This window comes from Bubalus kerabau, chromosome 4 (genome assembly GCF_029407905.1).
Source record: "Bubalus kerabau isolate K-KA32 ecotype Philippines breed swamp buffalo chromosome 4, PCC_UOA_SB_1v2, whole genome shotgun sequence".
Taxonomy (NCBI): domain Eukaryota; kingdom Metazoa; phylum Chordata; class Mammalia; order Artiodactyla; family Bovidae; genus Bubalus; species Bubalus kerabau.
Window position 1 is genome coordinate 76,485,713 of NC_073627.1, and position 16,159 is coordinate 76,501,871.

The 16,159-nt window shown below is 51.6% G+C and overlaps 2 protein-coding genes and 1 long non-coding RNA gene across 3 annotated transcripts in view; 1 reads left to right on the forward strand and 2 right to left on the reverse strand.

Annotated features, from left to right (window-relative positions):
* The window catches only part of LOC129649859 (uncharacterized), a 27,979-nt gene extending 21,654 nt beyond the window's left edge, over window positions 1-6,325 (forward strand). Inside the window, exons 3-4 of the long non-coding RNA XR_008713314.1 lie at window positions 6,043-6,085; window positions 6,192-6,325. This is a non-coding gene — a long non-coding RNA (uncharacterized LOC129649859). The remainder of the gene's footprint in view (window positions 1-6,042; window positions 6,086-6,191) is intronic.
* The window catches only part of ESCO2 (establishment of sister chromatid cohesion N-acetyltransferase 2), a 188,122-nt gene that overhangs the window by 123,488 nt on the left and 48,475 nt on the right, over window positions 1-16,159 (reverse strand). The window lies entirely within an intron of this gene.
* The window catches only part of SCARA3 (scavenger receptor class A member 3), a 36,645-nt gene continuing 25,944 nt past the window's right edge, over window positions 5,459-16,159 (reverse strand). Inside the window, exon 6 of the mRNA XM_055577797.1 lies at window positions 5,459-9,046. Within this exon, the coding sequence (XP_055433772.1) occupies window positions 8,595-9,046 (452 nt within the window). The 3' untranslated portion in view covers window positions 5,459-8,594. The remainder of the gene's footprint in view (window positions 9,047-16,159) is intronic.

Consider the following 16,159-nt stretch of genomic DNA (forward strand, 5'->3'; position numbering starts at 1 on the left):
AGTCCAAGTTGGTTCCCTCAGATAGCCCTGGGGCATTCAGGCCTGAGCCTTACTCTAAGCAATGCAGCCTGTGCCTCCCTGCCCAGCCCCTGCTTGCTAGTGGCGGATGCAGGCGTCTGCGCTGCTTCTCTGCTGGGGGAGTTACCGCTGGGCTCGTAATCTGTGGGTTTTAGTTATTTATTTGTTTCTCCTGCCGGTTATGTTGCCCTCTGTGGTTCCAAGGCCCGCCACAGACTTGGAAGTGAGAGTGTTTCCTGGTGTTTGGAAACTTCTCTCTTTTTTAAGACTCCCTTCCCGGGATGGAGCTCCGTCCCTACCTCTTTTGTCTCTCTTTTTATCTTTTATATTTTTTCTTACCTCCTTTTGAAGATAATGGGCTGCTTTTCTGGGTGCCTGCTGTCCTCTGCCGGCATTCAGAAGTTGTTTTGTGGAATTTACTCAGCGTTCAAATGTTCTTTTGATGAATATGTGGGGGAGAAAGTGGTCTCCCCGTCCTATTCCTTAGCCATCTTAGGACCCTCTCATGTTCAAGTATTTTGATCACACCCACCATTAATAAAAAAAAAATTGGAGGATCATTTATTTTATCTCCTAATAAATGTAAATTTATTTATGAATTATTTTCCATGTTTCTATTATTGGTTAATGTCTCAAACTAAAATTGCACTTAGAACGATGTTTATCATGAAGGATAATAAAGTTAAATTTATTTTCAAATCATATTTTTTATCATTTCATAGTTTTTTTGGTCAAATCTGATTGTGTGAAAACAAAGTGTGACCTTGAATGAACAAAACACAAGAAGAACATTGTTTAATATTTAAAAGTTTGTTCCTTTTCCCCTGGAGGATTTGGCTGGGCTCCCATTTTGGAGACCTTGGGTTTAGGGAAAAGGCCATAGGGAGGTTTCTGTGGATCTCTGCTTTCTCAGGCCCCACTGAATTCCCGATTTCGCCATTGTGTAAGAAGTAGCTCCGAGACAGGCTGGGACCTGGGTCCCTTTCCTGCAGTCCTTGTATGTGGACAAACATCTTCTCAAGGAACAAAATATAAAGAAATTATAAGAGACTAAAAATTACCTCATGCATGCACTGTTAGAGCAAATTCTGGACAAAAAGATACAAAAAGATAAAAAAAAAAATCCAACTTGCTTTCCCAGTGGCTCAGCAGTAAAGAATTTGCCTGCAATGCAGGAGCTGCAGGAGAGATTGGTTCAGCCCCTGGGTCGGGAAGATCCCCTGGAGAAGGAAATGGCTACCCACTCTAGTACTCCTTCCTGGAGAATTTCATGGACAGAGGACCCTGTTGGGCTACAGTCCACAGGGTCATAAAGAGTCAAACATGACTGAAGCAACTTAGCACTCATGCACGCCACTTCTGAAGAGCCAGGAGCAAAAACAAGGTTTTGGGAGCAAAAGCCAGTCATTGCAAATATCCCCGGCGCTCAACACCACCTGAGGGCTGGACAAACCAACTAAGCCACCCTCTAGCCTGACCCCTGAACACATCTCTATCCTTGCTCCATATGAGGAACCAGCTCACCCTCCTCCTTGGGGAGTGAGCAAGGGAAACTGTTGTTTGTTCTTGTTCCCTGCTGTTGCAGCAGGGACCATAAAAAAGTCTTGCCTGAATTTCTTGTCTGGCTTTTTGTCTATTTCTATTGCTTGGGGAAAGCCAAGAACCTTGGTTGATATCAGCTCGGCATAGCTGGCTTCCATTAATCCTGGGTTAGGATTCATATTACATCTCTGTGGCATTAAGCAATTTAGTTTTTTGAGGCTGGTTTTCTGACCTATTAAATGTAAATACATTTAGTTCCTGAGGATTAAATGAGGTACTGTAGTCAACTCATTGGAAAAAACCCTGATGCTGGGAAAAATTGAGGGCAGGAAGATGAGGGAGCGACAGAGGATAAGATGGTTGGAGAGCATCACCGACTCGATGGACATAAGTTTGAGAAAATTCTGGAAGATGGTAGAAAAAGAAGCAACTGTCAGGTTATATATCTGGATACAATGATCATGTGCAGATTCTTTCTTCCTTTCATTTAAGGGAGCTCTGCTTTGTTGCAAGGAACAACTTCAGAAACAATAGAGTTGACCTAACGGCAAAGGACAGGGAAGTCTGGCATGCTGCAGTCCATGGGGTTGCAAAGAGTCGGACATGACTTGCTGGCTGAACAGCAACAAATGCATAAATAAAAACATTTTTTCCCTTTCTTTATTTCTTGCATTCCTGGTTCTCAATTTTATATGGGGGCATCGGAATGCCCTAGAGACTTCTCTCCCTCATTCCTCCTATCCCACCCCATCTCTGTGGTCTTGAAGCAATGGGTCTGGGGTGCAGACCTGCAGTCTGCATTTTCACTGGTTGTCCCCACTGAGCGCACTGCACCAGCCTTTGTGTCTCTCCCATGCCATCAGACACAGAGCCTTGCCCTTTGAAGCGTTCAAGAGAAAATAAAAGGACTGAACAGGTACAGGCAAGGGAAATAAATGCCCAGGGAGTCTGCTCAGTGCACCGCCCACCTATGTGTCCAGGCAGCTCCTTGCCAGCTGGACCCACCCTGCTGGAAAGCACGGTATGGTCAGAGCGTGTTTGTCAGCTCTCCACTCTCCGCTCTCCTCTCCTGTGGTTCTGTTTTGACAGGTGTGTCCAGGGCTGGCATGGGAGATGTTGCCAGCTCAGCCCTGGCTGAGGAGAAGGAGCAGGAGGAAGGCCCCAAGGTTCTGCCCAGACCCCTCTGCTGCCCCAGCTGGAGGGGCACCTGCCAGGGAGAAAGGTGGGCCAGTCTGGGGTTTTTAGAGGTGCTCAAGTATGTGTCCCAGGCCTGTGGCCTCCAGGAAGGCTCTTGTTCTGCTTAGAAAAAGGCCTAGAGCTCCTCAAGGTTTTGTACATCTGGTGGCGATGAAAACAACTCAATGGCGAAGGCCATGATTCTAGCCCACTGACTGCACCCCACTGCCATCACCTCCAAGTCTGGATTCAGATTTTCCTGCCTTGGCCTTGGCCTTGGCTCATCCCAGGAGAGCAGCCATGCAGGGCAGGAGGAAGAGCCCTTGGTCAGAGTTGTAGGACAGGAATTGGGCCACATCTGGTGATTCCCAGATGGAGTTGAGCCCAGGATGCCCTCTTTGTTTCTGGATCAAGAAACTGGAAGTCAGAGAGAGCAGTGCTGGGCTGACAGTCCCCTGACACATGGAGGACCCAGCAGAGAACAAACACAACCCACTCCCATTCCACGTTCACTGAGGGACTCTATCATGAAGCACCACCCCCTCATCACCCCGCTGGATGCAGGTAGATCCATTTCCCAAAATTCACACACAGAACAACATATTGATTCACAGTGGTTGTAGCAAACTTTTATGATTCTGACTGCTGGCCCCACCAGCCCCTGTGGTCAACTCTTAGGATTTTTAGCAATATTTACAATGGTCCAGATGCCCTGAGGAGAGTGAAAAAGTTGGCTTAAAATTCAGCATTCAGAAAACTAAGATCATGGCATCTGGTCCAATCACTTCATGGCAAATAGATGGGGAAACAATGGAAATAGTGTCAGACTTTATTTTTGGGGGCTCCAAAATCACTGCAGATGGTGACTGCAGCCATGAAATTAAGACACTTGCTCCTTGAAAGAAAAGCTATGATCAACCTAGACAGCATATTAAAAAGCAGAGACATTTCTTTGCCAACAAAGGTCCATCTAATCAAAGCTATGGTTTTTCCAGTAGACATGTATGGGTGTGAGAGTTGTACTATAAAGAAAGTTGAGCACTGAAGAATTGATACTTTTGAACTGTGGTGTTGGAGAAGACCCCTGAGAGTCTCTTGGACTGCAAGGAGATCCAACCAGTCCATCCTAAAGGAAATCAGCCCTGAATATTCATTGGAAGGACTGATGTTGAAGTTTATACCCCACTACTTTGGCCACCTGATGTGAAGAACTGAGTCATTGAAAAAACCCTGATGCTGGGAAAAATTGAAGGCAGGAGAAGGGATGAGATGGTTGGATGGCATCACTGACTCAATGGACATGAATTTAAGCAAGCTCCAGGAATTGGTGATGGACAGGGAAGCCTGGCGTGCTGCAGTCCATGGGGTCGCAAAAAGTCGGACAAGACTGAGTGACTGAACTGAACTGAACAGAACTGAAATGAGATGCCCTGAAGGGCCATGTTAGTGGGGCGGGTGGTGGGGGTGCTGTTTGATGAAATGAGACAGAGAGAGGGATTGTGTGTGTGTGTGTGTGTGTGTGTGTGTGTAGGGGGGCCACTTTCTGGGGAATGTACATCATTTGCTGCCTGATGGATCTAACCAGCAGCCAAGTTGCTGAAAAACCTGAGACATGAGAAATTGCATTGCCCAGGAACCCAGACTCCGGAGTTCTGATCCCTGTCGGGCAACAAGCCCCTCAGGCCCTTTTCAGCCTTTGGTTTCTCACTTGAATAGCAAAGCCTTTGAGCCAAGTGAGTCACCAGCTCCTTCCTGGCTCTAATCATGCAGGGAAGGTGGGTGGGTGTGCGCGGGAGCTCATGTTCTGGCTGCTCATCTGCAGAGGGAAGTGGTGAGTAATGCTGTCCTTCAGAAAGCCTGGGTCTGTAGGATAAACACCAGCATGAGTTTGCCTGATATTTATGGGATGGTAACTGTCGCTGGGCCCCCGGCCCTGAATTGTGTCCCTGAAAAATCCATATATTGAGACCCTGACCTCAGTGTGACTGTACCTAGGGCGAGGGTCTTAGGATGTAATGAAGGTTAGCATGTGTGCATGTGTGCTCAGTCATGTCCGACTCCTTGCGACCCCATGAACTGCAGCCCACCAGGCTCCTCTGTCAATGGGATTCTCCAGGCAAGAATACTGGAGTGGGTTGCCATTTCCTTCTTCAGGACATCTTCCTGACCCAGGGATCGATCTGGGGTCTCCCGCATTGCAGCAGATTCCTTACCATCTGAGCCACCAGGGAAGCCCCCTGGGAAGCCCAGTGAAGGTTAAATGAGGTCATAAGAGTGAGGCCCTAATCCGATAGGACTGCAGCCTTCCAAGACGAGAAAGACAGCTCTCCCTCTGCCTTTCTATCCCTCTGAGTGTGTGTGTCTCTCTCCCCTTCCCCCATGCATCTCTCTACCCACCACCACATGATGGCCCAGCAAGAAGCCAGGAAAAGTGGGCACCTTGATCCTAGACTTCCAGCCTCTAGAACTCCAAGAAAATAAATTTCTGTTGTTTGAGCCACCCGATCTATGATATTTTGTTATGGTGGCCTGGGCTGACTAATTTGCTGGGAAACTGGCCAAGAGCATCATTTTATTTAATCCCCTCAGTGGCCTCTTGGGGTAGGTACAATTTTAACCCCTATTTTACAGGGGAGGAAACAGAAGAGAAGTTAAATTACCCAAGACTGAGTTTCAATAGAGATACATCTAAAAACTCATTAACTATGTGAGTTTAGGAAGCTAATTAATCTCTCCAAGCCTCAGTTTCCCCATCTGTAAAATGGGAATAATAATAATATAGATACAGTAAACATAGAGGGGCTTCCCAGGTGCCGCAGTGGTAAAGAATCTGCCTGCCAATGCAGGAGATACAAGAGATGCAAGTTTGATCCCTGGGTTAGGAAGATCCCCTGGAGGAGGAAATGGCAACCCACTCCAGTATTCTTGCCTGGAAAATCCCACAGACAGAAGAGCCTGGCCGGCTGCAGTCCATAGGGTTGCAAAGAATTGGACATGACTGAGTGACTGAACGCATGCACATACTCCATCAAAATGCTGGATTTTCTAACATTGCTCATAATGATTTTACACACAGTATACATAGAGACTACAGATATATAGCTACATTACACATTGTAGTGAGGGTTAAGTGAATTAATATGTAAAGTGCTTAGAATGGTATTCTGCTGCATGGTAACTCTTCAATCAGTGTTTGCTATTATTGTTACTGTTCAGGTTATTCTATTCCTCTGTTGCCAAACACAGATTTTGTGGCCAGTTTTGTTCATGGTAACTCTTGTTCTTGTACCTCTAATTTTTTTACAGACTGAACCCTCTCCCTCTGTGGTAAGACCCCTGAACGCATGGGGTAAGTGATCAGATTTTGCCCTCCTAAGGTTGGGAACTAGAAATTGTAGGGCTGGGCCCTTTGGTGGTGAGCAGTAACACTGATACACTGGGCCTCATGCAAACAGAAAATGCGGATCAGCAGGAAGGGGACAGCGAAGAGCAAAGGGAGGGGACCACTGAGAGAAGAGAGAGGAGACTGGTGTGTTCTCTGGAAGTGAAGATGGGGGCTTGAGACGCTGGCAGTTCTCCACATCTAGTCACCCCAAGACCGAGCTCTGCATCAAGTTTCCATAGGCTTGATTTTACCTGCTGCATCCTCCTGGGCATAAATTGCTGTTGTTTGGTCTCTAAGTCGTGTCTGACTTGGCAACCCCATGACAGAGCCAGGCTCCTCTGTCTTCCACTGCCTCCTGCAGTTTGCTCAAATTCATGTCCATTGTCATGAGTGCCCCCTCCCTATTTCCTTGCTGGAGCTTGAGAGGACTTCTGCGACCGGGGTGGCGGCATGAACTGAGTCCACGGGGGTGGCCCCAGGGATGGGCTCCAGGTGCCCGCCTCCACCCTGTGCTGGTGAACCAAGCTGATCCCCCCAAACCGCACGGCCAGGGACGTGTCGGTGGCAACTGTCCAGGACCAGGGGTTTTTCTTCTGTATTTCTGTTTATGTTCTGAGAGCACCTCAGTGTTTGATCCCTGCGGGCTCGTCTCTCATTCCAGCCCCCAGCTCATCCCTTGGAACTGATCCCGGATCTCACTTCCTGGATCAGGTCGGCTGACTCACAAGGACCCAGGTGTCCTTTGTTTCCTGTGGATGCTGGAGGGCCAGGCCCTCTGCGGCAGGTCTGGTCTGCTTTCCTCCTCCTTTTCTGCTTCATCTCCTCATCTTAGGGACAGGAGGAAGAAGCAGGTAACTGTCGGGTGTCGGGTCTTCTTTTCCAATCTTGTTTTAGCACAAGTGCTCCAGGACTCTGCTGCGAGATGAGTAAATTGATGTGGCTTCCACTAGGCTCTTGCTTGCTCTGGGTAATCCCTCAGCCATCTTGGCCCCTTGAGGACCACTGGGAAGGCCCAGGAGAGCTCAGTGTTTCCGGAGTGAGGGCTAAGGGTTCAGACCTGGACTCCAAAGTGGGACTGAATATCTAAGGGACATTTCAACCCCTGGTTCCCCTTCAAAGGCCAGGTGAGGTGGAAACTCTGAAGGCATCATGGCCCCCATCAGGCAGAAAGGACCAGAAGACACCTCCCTCCTGGAAACAGGTCTTTACTGAGTGGGTGATACTAGGTGGCATGATATCATATGTAGACAGGAGAACTACACGCAGTTGGGGTGGCAGGAGTGCAAGCCAGTTGCACACCTGTTAAAGAAGGTGGGGGGGGTGGTCATCGATAAGGCTTCTGGATGGGGGAGAGGCCCATCTCTGGATGAGGTCGGGGAGGGGACAGCTGCAAGCACCCAGCCTGGAGGAGGGGTCGTTATCTATTAGGACACAAAGGGATGAGCTTCACTGGGAGCTCACCATTCTGGGGACGGCCCAGTGCTCCCTGCTGCCAGCTATGCAGGAAGTGGTGTAAGGGGTGATGTCAGAGGGATGTGACCCCTCCCCTCGTCTGGGGTTGCTGTCCCTGCAGAGAGGCCTTGGGCCAGTCTGGGTCACTGTGGGGTGAGGTCAGGGGGGTAGGAGGAGAGCCAGTCGGGGGGCAGCCCTCCCCTGGTCACCACAAAGAAGTCACCCCAAGATTGCAGTGGGGCCTCCTCCTTTGACAGAAAGTTCCAGGGGCTAGGAGAGAGCCCTGGTGCAGATGGAATTCCTGCTTGGTTTCTTCCTGGGATGCTCCTGAAGGCAGACACAAGGATGAAGCCAGGAAGTTTTTTGGAGGTGCAGGAAAAAAAAGGCTGAACTCCCGGGGATATAGTCCTCAGGGTCCAGGTGGAGATGCTCTGTCATGTGCAGGGCAGGGGTGGGCCCGGAACCCTGTTCCCAAGGTTATGGGAGAGGGTCTTGTGGTTGCCAAGCCCACCCTGTCCCTAGAGTTTGAACCATAATTCCCCACCTCCCTGCACCCTTCATCCCTCCTCAAATGTTCTCCTGGGTCTTTTCAACCCCTGGGAGCCTCAGGGAACTGCCGGCCAGCTAGAATGGGGTGAAGATGCTAGAAAGACTGGCGTTGGCCACCCATTCAGAGCCAGAGTCCAGACTGTCCCCCCGAGGTAGCCACCTCCCTGGCAGGCTCGTCACAGGAGAGGGCGCTTCTCTTAACCTCTCCTCCCGCCCAGCCAGGGAAACCCAGTCAGCTGCCCTGGCCAGCAGGGACATGCACGTGTGTGTGTGTGTGTGTGTGTGTGTAAGGGGCTGCTTTCTATGCTAAGTCACTACTGGGGAGCCCGGAGGTGCAGGGACAGGCCTGGGGGAACCCCCTTTGGGAAAGGGGTCAAAGGACCACACGTCTGTAGGTGTGGCTTTATAGGGGCCTCCCTGTGCCAAAGCCCACTCCCTGCCTTTTGCGTGGCAGTTTCCGGGACTGGACTTCTCAGTAGCTGCTCTGGCTTCCTGGTGGGCCCGGGGGCCCAGGGAAGCCAGGGGGACCCTGGATCCCTGGCTCGCCCTTCGGCCCCATGGGCCCCCGCTGGCCCGGGGACCCTGTCTTCCCAGCGATCCCTGGTTCTCCCTGAGGCCCCTCTGGCCCTGGAGCCCCCGGGGGGCCCTCTGGCCCTGGAGGCCCCATGTCTCCCTTGGGGCCTGGCTGTCCTTTTGCGCCCCCAGTTCCGAAGCTGCCCTTTGACCCTTTGAGGCCTGGGAACCCCCTGGGGCCAACTGGCCCCCTTTCTCCCACAGGCCCAGGCTCCCCGGGCTGCCCCTGGGGACCCTGGGGTCCTGGGGGCCCCAAACTGCCGGAGTCTCCTTTTGGTCCTTTGCCGCCAGCAGGCCCTTTCACGCCCACATCTCCCTTGAGTCCTCTGGGTCCTGGAGGGCCGGGGGCACCTAGGATCAGAGAGAAGAGGGCAGAAGTCAGTCTACAAGGACAGGTCTCCTGAGGCTGTCCCATGAAGTGGGCGCCAGCCGCTCTGACACCCAAGGGTCTGAAGTCCCAGGTCTGCCGACTACTGGCTCTGGGGGTTCAGGCTGCTGACATGACCCCTCTAAGTCGGCCTGGCCAGCTGTGAAGGGGGGCTGAGAATCTTAAGTGAGGCTGGGAGCCCATCCCGAGCTCACATGCATAGGTGTTTGGCACAAGGCCTGCACCAGGTGGGCACTCATAGTTCTAACTTCAGGATTGGGCTTGAGTTCCATGTGGGTGCTCAGGTGGGAGGCTGAGAGAACTGGATGGCTCTGGGCAAAGGCCATGGCCATCCAGGATCATCTGTTTTGCTCTGGAGACCAGCCTGGACACTAATACTCATTATGGACTTCAACTGCTGTGGTTCTTACCTCCTGCCCCAACCCCAGGCTTCACCTGTGACCTTTGGGCACCTGGGACGAGGAGTGGAGTCAGGTGACATGGAGGAGAAAGCCAAGAAAGTGATGTGTGAAGTGAGGTGTGAGAAGTAGATGCCTCCCAGTGTGAGTGAGTGGGAACAACAACAAACCAGAGAAAGGGCAGCTCCTCCAGGAAGCCCTCCCTGACCACTCCAGCCTCTTGGAGCTGCTACTTTCTGAATCTTTTATTTGACATGTAGGAAGAGAAGTCACAGTATAGTGAAAGCAAATCCTTGGTTTCTCTCTAGTGGACCCCACTGAACTGTGAGGCCCCAAGAAGATAGTGAGGACCATGCCTCCCATCACCCGCCCTGGGCATGGAGCTTAGGTACACAGCAGGGAATGCTCAGTATATGCTTGAAAACGGGGACGCACCAAACAGTTCTGGACCCCTAGCTCCCACCCAGCGTAGGGCCTGGGGGAGATGCCAGGATGAATTCCTTCCCTTTTAATTCATTTTTGTTTGGAGTATAGTTGCTTTACAAAGTTGTGTTAGGTTCCGCTGTATAGCAAAGTGAACCAGCTAGAGTGCTGGTGCTAAGTCGCTTCAGTCGTGTCTGCCTCTTTGCGACCCTGTGGATTGTAGCCGCCAGGCTCCTCTGTCCCAGGGATTCTCCAGGCAAGAATACTGGAGTGGGTTGCCATTTCCGCCTCCAGGGGATCTTCCTGACCCAGAGATCAAACCCAGGTCTCCTGAATTGCAGGCAGATTCTTAACCGTCTGAGCCACCAGGGAACATATACACATCTCCCTTCTTTTTTGGACTTCCTTCCCATTCAGGTCACCCACCACAGTGTATTGAGTAGAGTTCCCTGTGCTATACAGTAGATTCTCATTAGTTATCTGTTTTATGCATAGTATCAATACTGTATATGTGTCAATCCCAGTCTCCCAATTCCTCCCACCTCCACCTACATGCCCTTCCTTAAACAGCCCAGCCTAGTGCCCAAAGCAGGGGTCAGATGACCTTAACTGCCTATCTGCCTGCTGCGCAGATCAGAGTCACCACCTCTCAGAGCTGTACCCACCCTCCGGACACAGGTCAGAGTGTGGCCGTCAATCAGGCCTAAGCAGGTAGGATGCCCCAGAGCTAGAGGAGAGAGCACCCTCTGGCCTGATGAGGACATGAATTGCAGAGAATGGCTTTAGCCCCCTTGGGGTTAAGGCACAGCAAAGCCCTGGCTTTCTTCAGTGGTCTGGGCACCAGCTCATGGGTTGGGGGGTGGGGACAATGACTCCAGGGCTGAGAGGTGAATTCTCATGCCCATGCTCCACTCTCCTCAAGAACTCAGCTGTTACACCATCGCGTTTGCAAGGAATCCTGGAGTTTTTGAGCTCGATGGGGGCTAGTCCAATTCCTACATTTCACAGAGGAGGCAACTAGAGAAGTGACATGGTAGCCCAGGGGTCCCCAAGCAGAAACCAGAAGCTGGGTGGGCCCCTTGAAGAGAAGGGATCCTCTCTGCAGGAGCTGGGAACACTTCCAGGGGGCTCGACCCAGTTCTGCAGCCCTGGGGCCCTCTCCCTGCTAATGCAGACACTGCCTCTGTCTGTTCTGGCCTTCCCCCACACTTCCACCCCTGCTCATCTCCCTCTCGGAGGGTTTCTAAGTGGAGCAGAGAGTCATTGAACACCATCCTCCAATTACGATCTAAACTGGAAACCGGAGCCCAGACATACTCAGCCCCACTGGGGCCAATAAAAACCTGTTCCGTGCCACCTCCTGCCCATGCCCACCTCCCACACAGAGCAGGGCTGTGGCCTGTGTGGGCTCAGCTCACGTGGCCCGCCAGCAGTACCAGCTGGCATGCCGTCATCGGCTGGCTGGAGTGGGCGTGGGACGGGCTGGCGGTGGTGGTAGTGACCAGGGAACAGCTTGACCTGGCCTTCTGTCTGCAACGAACGTCTGCAGCACAGTGGCCAGAACAACAGGGCACAACAAGGGCACAGGGAGACGGCTGGCAGGGACCTCGCCCCCAGTCTGGCAGGAATGGATGAGAACCAGCCTGTCCTCACTCCCAGCTCTGCCCTGGGCACCTGAGGCAGCCGGGGCAGGGGTGGGGGCTGGAATAGCACAGCCATTCGGAGGTGGAGAGGCTCCTGCAGGTTGTTCACGTGGAAGGGAGTCTGAGGGCACAAAGCGACTCTGGGCAAGGCGCTGCCCATCTGTGCTCACATCATCTATCTCCCTGAGATCGCACTTGACAGTCCCCCAGGGCACGGCGGCTCCACCAGCAGCCCTCCTTCCGCTTTTGTCCCTCCTGCTCTAGGAACACGCTGCCCAGGGCTTGCCCCAGCTCCCTGGTCCCTCTCTCTCATCCTAGGATCTCTCCTCTGACTTCCACTCTTGTTCCCTGGGTGGATGGTTCCCAACCCCAGCTTGGACTCAGGAAATGCCTGTGAAGTCTTATCTGGACACAGATGCTCACAGATCCACCAGGAGCCCCCGCCCCTCCCCGGGACACCCCCACCCTCCTGCACCACCATTTTTAGTGCACGCCCTCTGCTCCCTGGCCCCTGAGGGCACAGCAGCCAGCGGAAGGACTTCTCAGGGTTTCTGTGCCAAGCAGGGGAGAAAGAGCAGAGAACAAAGGCTTCTGTTTGCTCCTCCCCTCCAGCCTCCTCAGGCGCCTCTTTCTGGGGAAGCTCCTGGGTGGCTTTCCCCTAGTAGGAAAGGCTGGGGGCCCCATGCCTAGGGTGAAGGTTGGAGCAGAAGCCTGAGTCTCATTGTCCGCTCCCCAGTGCCCCAGGACTGCAGCCCCCAGTGCCCGTGGAAGGAGGCCTGCCAGGAAAGGGTCACCTCCCTCTCCACAGTCTTTCCACGCCTGCCGCTGCTGACCCGTCTCTGAGACCCCATGGAGGGCTCCTATGTGGTGGCCTGATGAGGACACCCGTCGGGGAGGCTCCACTGGGGGCAGGGCCTGTGTTACAGGCATTGGTCTCTCCCCATTGGGTCTGGTGTCCGTGTGCCCACTTTGGCCCCCACTCATCCTAACTTCTCTGAGACCCATTTTCTCGGGGAAGGGAAGGGCAAGGGAAACCGAGTCTCTCCTATGTCCCTGGCATCATACATTGAGATCATCACCCCATTTTACAGATGAGAAACTGAGGTGCAGAGAGTGACAACTTGCAAACCATCACCAACCAGGGAGGGTGGAGACAGGATGCAAACCCAGGCCCAAGAGGCTTGGGGCCTGTTCCCCAGACCCCCTCCCATAGCCAGGACTTCCCACTCTGTCGCTGCCCGGAGGAGGGGGCCCACTGAGCCAGGAAAGGGTCACCTTAAGGATTGTCTCCCTCGGGTGAGCCAAGCCTCCGCCTGTCCCTCCAGGGCCAGCCATGAGTCATGCGGTCAGAGAGGGAGAGCTGGCGGGGAGGAAATCAACAAGCAGAGTTCAGCAGTTAGCATGGCGGGGAGGGATGCAGAAATGGGCTGACCAGCGGCTCTCTGCAACAGGGGCCCCTCACCCAGCCTGTAATAAGATCTGGGTGTCTCAGGGATGAAGGGTGGGGAGCGGCTAAGAGCTGCTCTGAGCAGCGGGGGCACATTTAGGACAAAAGAGAAAATGGGAGCAGCAGTGGCCGAGATGCAGAGATGGGAGAGGAACGGGCATCCTGGAGACCCGAGGAGAGGCCCATAATTACTCAGGAAGCCCTGGGCTGTAATTAGGCCATCCCGGCACATTAGGGCAGAGCCGCACTGACTGCATGTCTGGGACAAGTAGGTGGTCTGCTCAAGGTCCGCACTGGGAGTAGGGAGGGGCAGGGGGGCTGAGCAGATGCACCAAGTCATCAGCGTACAAGCACTGCCCACCCACGGGTAAGGGGGTGCATGGGCGGGGAGGGGGGCACAGCCCATCCCCCAGTCCAAAACAGGTGGAAGGAGACAGAAACAGAAGGGGGGAGCCTCTCGGGAGATTGGCCTGGTACCATGGAAAGCACAGTTCCCATATTAACAAACTGGGTGACTGGGGACATCATTTGGTCCTCATTGGACTGAATTCTGTCTGCAGGCTCCCCTTTGTTCAATGAGAATATCAGCCTGGGTCAGGGACACTCAATCCTGGTTCTTGTTACCTGAGGAGCATTGAAAAAATGCCAGTGGGTTTCCACGTCGGCTTATGACGGATTAATTTATATCGACTAAACCTCCCACTGAGAACAATTAGAACCATTAGGTACAATGCCAAGACATCCTTCTGAAAGTTTTGGAGAGAGATCAAACGCCAGAATCCCCAGGAAAGAGGAACTTGTTGAAGGAAGCCTGACTTTCTTTGCCTCTTTTCCTCTCAAGCCATTTGTTGACTAGTAAGTGGTTTGGGCAGAGAGGCTGAGAAGGGTTTCCAGCAGTTTCACTGGGGCTGGGGCTCAGGGCTGCCAAGGCCCAGGGCTAGGATTCAGGAGGAAAGGAAACTGTGTGGGCATTTATGGTAAGGGCCAAGGGATGGAAACACTGAGCAGAGACTTAGGCTTCATCCCTTCAGCCATAGGTGGCTAAACCATAGGTGGTAAGCCCTATAAACACTCCTCAAGGATGGTGCCTGGGAAGTAACGTACCAGAAATAGGCCAGGCGTTATGGTAAGCTCCCTTGCAGGCACCAGCAGAAGATGGCATCATTCTCCTTTTCGCTGACTGCCCTTGTTGCTCGATAACAAGTAAACCTGCTAATCCTCCAGGCAGGCATTTTCCTCCCTACCCAGGGGGCTCAGTGGTAAAGAATCTGCCTGCCAATGCAAGAGACAAGGGTTTGATCCCTGGTTTGGGAAGATCCCCTGGAGGAGGAAAGGGAGGAAATACAGATTAAGAGGAAACATTCTATGAGAGGTGCAAAACATATGCAGGTACCAAAGGCTTTCTGGTTGGCAAATGGAGACTCCGAATTCATCACAAAGCTGGAAGAGATCTCAGAGAACAACTGGTCTTATCCACTGATTTACATATGAAACAAAACAAAACAACCCCCTCCCCGTCCAAAAACCAGAGGCCCGGAAAGATTAAGTGATTCTGCCTAAAGACCCAGAGCAAATTAGAATCCAGGCTCTTTTCCCAGACAGTTTGTGAGTCCCAGCCCTTCAGTCAGCACTTGGCCATGGCTGTCCCTCTTCCTTTATTCTAGATAGCAGCTTGGCTCCAAACAGAGGGAGACCTCATTGCCAGCCCCAGCTTGAGAGCCTGGCAGCCCCTGTCTGTAGATGAATGAGTGAATTAATGATACTTCCTGTAGGAAGTGATGGACACTTTGTCCTTGAAATCTTCTTTCAGATGTGAGAGACTTTATATGTGGTGATTTAACAACCAAGAAGAATGTTAGCCAAAAGATAGCATTTAAATAAATATACAGAGGTTGAACTGAGAGTAAAATGTGGCTCAAAGTGATGTCCCACCTTGGTCTCCAGTTAAGACGAAGTTCTTTGATGAGAACTCTGGCATCATTAGGACAGGAGCAAATATAAATTTTCATGACTTGGATGAGGGTCTCAAACGGTTCACTTCTGATATTTTCAATACCATTTCCTTCTTTTCCTGTCTGTCCAACACATGACACCTAAGCAGGACCTCAGTGGAAATGCATTTTTTGGTATCTGCAAGCTCACACTCTCAGTGTCTCCTGGCTCATCACTAGACATTTGCGCCTCAGAGCCATGGTGGGTCAGGATCTTAATCACAGTGTGACCTTAAACTATCCCTTAACTTTTCCTCATCTCAGGTCACCTTTCTGTAAAATAAAGACACACCACCTGCGACACACGTCTTGTCCACAAAGGTTGTGAGGCTAGTGGGGAAGGGTGGAGGGGAGGGCTAGTTAGGGAGTTTGGGATGGACATGTACACACTGCTATATTTAAAATGAATCACCGACAAAGACCTACTGTATAACAGGGAACACTGCTCAACATCCTGTAATAACCTTAACTGGAAAATAACTTAAAAAGGAATATATACAAGTATGTGTATGACTGAATCACTTTGCTGTACACCTGAAAGTAACACAACATTGTCAACTATACTCCAATTTAAAAAAAAAATTAAAAAAAAAGATTGTGAGGCCAAACGAATAGGCTTTGTCACGAGGAAAGCTTTACATTTCGGTTGGTTTTAGATTGAACGCAACCTAAGAAAACAAGATTACTAGAGGATGAATCATGAGAACTATCTGCTAACACCTTCACTGGAACATTCTAGAGGTCATACAGATACATATTTTAAATGAAACACTGTGAGACTGTCTCAGTTACTAAGGAAATACTCAGTACCTGGCAATATGACACCAGGCAAACAAGATCTTACCTCGCCCCCAGCCCCTGCAACACCACTAATCTAGAGTAAAGAAAATATTAGCAAAAATGCTCACTGACATAAAATTGAAGGCAACACAGATTTGAGCCTACATGGTTAAAGAGAACCAGAGAATCAGAGAGCTTGACTCCAGTCTGAGCTCCATGGAGACAACAATGCTGTCTGGGATAGTGGGTGCTTCCCTTCTGTCTCCTGGAGCTCCCTGAATGATCCCTGCCCACCTGCCAAATGGGACTGGGCTTCCCAGGTGGCTCAGCGGTGAAGAATCCACCTGCCAACAAAGGAGACGCGGGTTCAATCCCTGGTCCAGGAAGATGCCCT